The sequence below is a fragment of the Cupressus sempervirens genome, chromosome 9 (genome assembly GCF_028749045.1).
Source record: "Cupressus sempervirens isolate cs-2001-9-10 chromosome 9, ASM2874904v1, whole genome shotgun sequence".
NCBI lineage: Eukaryota > Viridiplantae > Streptophyta > Pinopsida > Cupressales > Cupressaceae > Cupressus > Cupressus sempervirens.
Genome location: NC_143126.1, coordinates 793421449 through 793427977, shown reverse-complemented (window position 1 = coordinate 793427977; position 6529 = coordinate 793421449). Strand labels below are relative to the sequence as shown.

Sequence of the window (6529 nt, the reverse complement as noted above, 5' to 3'; positions counted from 1 at the left end):
TTTCATTCATATTATATTACCAAAAATAAAATATAATTTAAAAATAAAAATATTTCAAAATTATATTTATATAGAAATATAAAAAATATTAAATTTATATGACTTACTATATTTATAAGACCACAAACTTTTAAATATTCCTCAAAATTACCAACAGTAATAGCTAAAATATTCTAGAAAGCCCCCAAAACACGTATTAGAAAGATAAAAAATCATTATACGGCGTCCTTAAATCCCAATTCAAAACAATCTCCGCGCAATCGCTAACCTAAACCCTAACGTCTCTCTACCTCATAAACCCTAGAAATCCCAGCTTCGATAATTTGGTCCTTTACTCTCTATAATTTACAACGGCTGCGGAAGACGAAAACACCTTGTCAAGTCAGACTGCTCTGTAAGTGAGGAGAACATATTTTCATTTTAGCAGTTTGCCATGGAGTTTTGGGGTAAGTCTTCGGCTATCATCTCCTAGACATGTACACGCTCTCTTTTTGTTCTAATTTGTTGTGAAGTACATTCTGTTTGGCGATTTTGCTGGGTAGTTTAATATTTGTTATGTGAATGAGCTGTTTACGTTGCATTGTGTTTGTATTAGAAGTGTCGTTTCACATTTCTTTTAGGTTTTCTTATTGCTTAATCCTAAATGTTATATGCTCAAGAGAACTATTCTGGCAACATTTTTGGGTTTTTTGTTGTTGCTTTTTCAAGTCTGGAAAATCTACGGTTCTGTAAGCTGTGTTTTGCACTGTTTTGGGATTGCAACTAAATGTATTTAGTTTTTCTTCTGCTTTCATCCGAATCGTCTAGGGTAATACTTACCTTTGTTCTGGGCGCGATATGAGTTATCTGGGTTGCAACATTCGTGGGTTGGGAAAAATGCTTTTGTTGTTTGGTGTCCGTTATATTTAGTCTTCAATTTTATTTTCTTTAGTTCATATGGTGTAGTAGTCTATATGGAGAATGTCAATGTTTCTTGGCTGGATACAATCTTACTGTGGTACTCAAAACAGGTGTTGAAGTGAAGCCTGGACAGCAGTTGGAGTGCAGTCCCGGAGAAGATAAATATATTCATCTATCACAGGTTTTCTTCTATTATCTTATATTATAATTATTTACAGATAGTTCCCTGTGAGTTTAATGGTTTATGCCAAAGTTCTTTAGAGCTGGTAGTGTATGGTTTATGTCCGGGTTCATAAATATATTAATATTGGTTTAAGGGGGGCCATTGACTTTGTTGTTGGGTTGCATATTTGTGTTTTGTCATTTTATCTCAAGGTCTATTGGGGAGATTGTCTGATGTTTCTGGATTTAAGGGTCAGGTTTTGATATTTTGGAGCTATAGAGGGTTTTGTTTTATTGCATCTTCGGAATTGTTGCAGATTTTGGTAGAATTATGTCCGAGTTCCGTAGAATTAGTTCTTTAATTATATATCAGACACGCCAAGCCTTTTTAGGCGTTATGCTTTGTAGTTACAGTTTCGTTTGCTGTTTCTGACAACTTTAAGATAAGGGCTCGTTGGCTTTACCTATTTTTACATTCAAGTTGGGGTTTATTAGTTTGATTCTTAGATTATTTAATTTTGATCTAATTTTGTTAGAGGTTTGTGTTGTCTCATAGAATTCTGGTTGAATGTAGGTAGCAATTGGGGAAGGGTCAAAATCTGATGATAGAGTTGCAGTGTATATTCATGTTGATGGAAAGAAAATCATGATTGGAAGCTGTGTGCGTGGAAGCTGTGAGCAGTTTGGGCTGGATTTAGTATTCGAAAAAGATTTCAAAATCTCTCATACTTCAAAGTCTGCTAGCGTTTTCTGCTGTGGATATACAACTTTCATTCAAGAGGATGATGAATATCCTTAGAAAGTTAATTTGTGCCAGTTCTTTTACATAATTATAAAAATCTATAAATTTTATATGTAGTACTTTGTGTTACACATAAGTACTTGATTTGGGCTTGATGCTCGAACTGTTTTAGATCTATACAGACACTTTCAGGAAAAAGTGATCTTAATCTTTATATAATAAAAAGCTTCCTTAACTTTTTATTTCTTCTTGCTGAGCACATTTGGAAGCCTGCATGGAGATGATGAAGGTACTTTACCAGCCTACATGTTTGTGTAAAGTCATTTATTTGCTTGTTTTGTTTGTCTAAGTTTGACATCTGTCTGTGTTACCAATGTAGATGATGAGTCGGAGTCAGAGGATGAAGTGCCGCCACCAGTTGTAACGGCAAAAGAGAATGGAGGTGAGTTTTTGCTTTGTCTTACCTGTACAGCTTAGATGATTATATAGGTGTTCAATTTTTCTTTGTATTTCCTTTGAATTTTTTTAATAAGGAATTTTTTTGGGAATCTTTCTCTAGGCAAAAGATCTGTGAAAGTTGAGAAGGTTGAAAAGACTGAATCTGTGTCTGTACCAGAAAAATCCAATAAACCAGCAACTAAAGGGAAGATAGAGAAACCAAAACAGCCAGCCAAAGTTGAAGAGGAAGATGATTCTGACGATGAATCTGATGATGATGAAGATGAGGTCTGTGATTTATATTTTGAATTGCATGTGGAATTGCCTTGCTTGGGTGGTAAGGCACTTTGTAGATGTGACTGCTTTTTTTATTTCTAGCTATTTCTCACTTTTGCCATAGCATTTGGAAATTATTTTTATAGGGTTAGGAGGTAACCTGTAGATGTGTGGTTGCTTTTTCCTTTCTCACAGGATGCCAAATCTTTTGTCAAATCTTTTGTGTTATTTTTAAATTTATTCTATTGTATGCAATAGGATATGAAAGACATTAGTGATGATGATGATGATGAAGAAGAAGATGAAGATGAAGACAGTGATGATGATGAAGATGAAGAAGACGAGTCTGATGAGGAAACTCCAAAGGTAAGACTAAGTTTGTTTGGCTGTGGCACATCCTGTCTTTTAAGATCTTAATTTATTCATTTAGAAGTGGATTATTTCACAGGCACCTACCGGAAAGAAGAGGCCAATTCCAGATTCGGCTGCTAAGACACCAGTATCTAACAAGAAGGCCAAGTTTGCTACACCTGACGGTCATAAACCAGGTTAAATATATAACTATATTTATTAAATATTCTGAATACTTGTTCATTGTGTTTTAAGACTGTGTTTGAGTTGATCATGCTCATATTCAGAAATGGTTGGTACATGTATAGATTTTTTTTGTCTTTGTGATTCCCATACTGTATGAGTGGTATTCTTTGGGAAGGAAGACTAGCATTTACCTTGTTTTTGTGGGGAACTGGATACTTGAATTCTTTTAAGTTTACATATATTAGGTAAAACTAAAGATTAAGGCAACAAAGTAATCATGATGCTTAATTTACTTAATAGTCCTATGCTTGCGACAGAAAGTGCTTATGGTGATGCTAATTGCAAATCCAAGATCTCATATTTTTAGGTTTCACAGGTCACAATTCTTCTGTGCATTTTTCCAAAATTAAAAGTATCTAGTAAAGTCAGATTTTCCTTTCCAACTCATGGAAAGTTCATGTTATTGATGGGTATCAGGTTCATAAAAAGCACTTTGTCAATGATATACTTGATAGACATAGCTTTTCGGAATTTTTAAGCACTGATTATGTTAATAGTCTTGTGAAATTTGCAAACTTGGATCATAAGCAACAGTAGACATTTCACAACAGTGTTTTGTAAGTTGGAAACTTCCGAATATGAGAGAAGACTTTTGTGGTAATATTTGAAAACTAAATGAGTGTTCTATGTTAGGTACAATGGGAAGTTGTAGCTAGTAGGAACAATTGTTGTCTTGGATGGAATGTCCAATGCCATTTGGTCTTACTGTTTGAATTCATCAAGCATGAGACCTTTATGCCTCAATGAGTTGTCATTTGTATAATTTCTGAGTGTAAACTAAGTAGTTTCATTTTTTTGAAGCAAATTTAGATTCCAGCAAGTGATTGCATTATTGTTATAGTTTCATTTGCCAAGTGGAACATCAATGAGTCCCCATAAGTAATTAGTGAATGTGCGGGGCAGACAAGGCAGCTGCTCGAGAGTATTGGGAAAGTCTGATCCTTGCAGGGAAGGGAAAGGAAGGTAATAATTAGTATGAAGTTAAAATGGGTTTGGGACCCCGCTAAGAATTTGTGTAAGAAAATTGTCAGATGGTGATGCCACATACATTTCTTTATTATTTTGGTATTTGATATTTGATTATTTTTTTATTATTTACAGATGACAAGAAGCAAAAAGCCCATGTTGCAACTCCTCATCCAGGAGCAAAGAAAGGCGACAAAAAGGGCAAAGAGACTCCCGGAGGAGCTAAGCAGGAGACACCGGCATCAAAAGAGGTAACTACTAGTTTTTCCCCTTCTGATTTTAAATCAGTTAATTAAGATCTGTAAGTACGGGCAAGACTAACTTTCTGCACTGTTTACAATTGGAATTTAGACTCCAAAATCAAATGCTTCCACACCTGCATCGGGCAAAAAATTTAGCTGTCAACCATGTCAAAGGTTAGCGCTCTTGATTTTTGAGCTTTTTTGGATCAGTTTTTTTAGTGTCTTTTGTATAAACATCATTTTTTGATATATGCATTATATATCAACCAAACCAAATTATAAAATTATAAATGCTCTTTAAACTACAAAAATGATACTATATTCAGATGTATTATTGGGTTGACTAACGATGATTACATTTTTTTTCAGGTCATTCAATTCAGAGACTGCACTGAACAGCCACAACAGTGCAAAACATGGTAAATCTTGATTTTGCAATATTTGAAGTTGGAACTTATGCATGTTCTAGAATGTCCCTCACCGTGGAGGGAAAGATGATTCTGGATTGACTGGTGAATAGCAGATGTCAGTCTTTAGGAGTGTTGTTTAGTACAGTGTTATCTCTGTGGCGTTTGTGGGAGTTGAACACTACACTTTAGTGACCAATTCTTGGAAGCAACTTATAATTTTTCTAGATGGGCATTGTTTGACTGTATTATTCTCTCCTAGAGCCCCTGACGTTTTTGCTCCAATTCTGTTTTTGACTGTTAGTAAATTGAGCGAGGTTACAGTTTTGTACGGACATCCATGCTACTTCATGGCCGTTAAGTATGGCTCTCAATCAAGGCAAATTACTTGAGCAATATATTGTTTAGTTTGAATATATAAATGGTTTTTATCAACTGAATTGAAGATAAATTTATGATTCCAGTCTTACCTTTAGTTGGCAACGACTTTAAATTAAGGTTATTACTTGAGCATTAAATTTGTCTAGATTGAGTAGATAAATGTATGTTATTTTTCGAAAACTGAAGAGTTGCGACTATAGTCCCCTATCTTTAGTTTGCATGTTTTTTAAATCCCATTCTGACGTGCGTACAGATACGATCTGCCTCAACGAATGTCACTCTTGCCATTGTGTACATTTCAGTGAATTCAATTGGCAATTAAAAGCTGAAATTTGAAGAGATATTAAAAGATTTATTAAATCAGAATCTTCCAACCTTCCAAATGAATAGATTGCAAGTTACTTGTGCTAATGATTCTTATGTTCCAAAAACTGTGTTTTTTATTACATATTCAGGGCTTCATTTTTTTTATTAGCCAATATTGCAATTTTATTTAAAATGCCATTTGCCAACAGTCAAGTCCAATTTACATTTGTTCGGAATGTGGTTTTGTTGAACTTGTATTTTTTAAGTTATTAGTTGACACATGTTTCATTCTCATGATAATACTTGGATCGATGAATTTAACTCGGAAAATCGCATGGCTGAATCATTTGACTTCTGTGGAAAATATTTACTAATCAATTTATATTTCTATAGTACTGGTTAGGACACGTGCCTTGTATGTTTTGATAGATTATTAATTCATGTGAAAAAATGGGAATATGATGCAACTTTTTTATGGATCAAAATTTGGATGATGGTTATCAATTTATATTTCTATAGAACTGGTTAGGACATAGTGCCCTGTATGTTTTGATAGATTCTCAATTCATGTGAAACAATGGAAGTAGATGCCAAATTTTTAATCTGAAGATTGCTCACAGCAAATGGTGATACATAATAAAATAAAAGGTTGAATGCAGTTAAACATTATGCAACAATTTTATGGAGGGATTGTGTTCCTGACATATTTACATGGGTTTTCTCAGATTTCAAGCCTAATTTGTATTTAAAAATGCGTCATAATAATAATTTTTATGGTGGGCGTTTTCACCATTGCTGGCACAGGCATGTGACGATTGGGTAGTTTGTGCTTTTAGATTGAAAAATTTCAAGATCCTCTCAAAAATCTTTTTTAACCAACTTTGTAACCATTTTATTTCATTCTTTGAGACTAACACTTCTTAATGCATTATGTCAAAACAATTCAGGAACTTTGTCTATGGTTTCTTACATTGTGGATGAATTTACAACTAAAATATTTGCGACTAAAATATCTGGCTTATCTAAAGTTTTGGCATGAGTGTAGCAAAATTGAAAATGACGACAAAATTCATTAATTTCGAGCATATCAATTCCATTTGACTGGGACTTTC

General features: G+C 34.0%; 1 protein-coding gene across 4 annotated transcripts; it reads left to right on the top strand.

Moving 5' to 3' along the window:
- The first annotated feature begins 320 nt into the window (after positions 1–320).
- Positions 321–5165, top strand: LOC149541100 (histone deacetylase HDT1-like). 4 transcript variants are annotated; one of them, XM_089802085.1, is made up of 12 exons: positions 321–446; positions 1011–1081; positions 1637–1853; positions 2067–2093; positions 2184–2246; positions 2421–2530; positions 2777–2884; positions 2967–3066; positions 4019–4078; positions 4217–4332; positions 4433–4497; positions 4693–5165. In XM_089802085.1, exons 1-12 carry the CDS (start codon positions 434–436, stop codon positions 4751–4753), a joined length of 1011 nt encoding a protein of 336 aa, XP_089658211.1. In that variant the 5' UTR covers positions 321–433; the 3' UTR covers positions 4754–5165. The 4 variants fall into 4 exon arrangements, with proteins under 4 accessions (XP_089658211.1, XP_089658210.1, XP_089658213.1 ...); XM_089802084.1 differs by having other exon boundaries at positions 2364–2530; XM_089802087.1 differs by lacking the exon at positions 4019–4078.
- The last annotated feature ends 1364 nt before the right edge of the window (positions 5166–6529 follow it).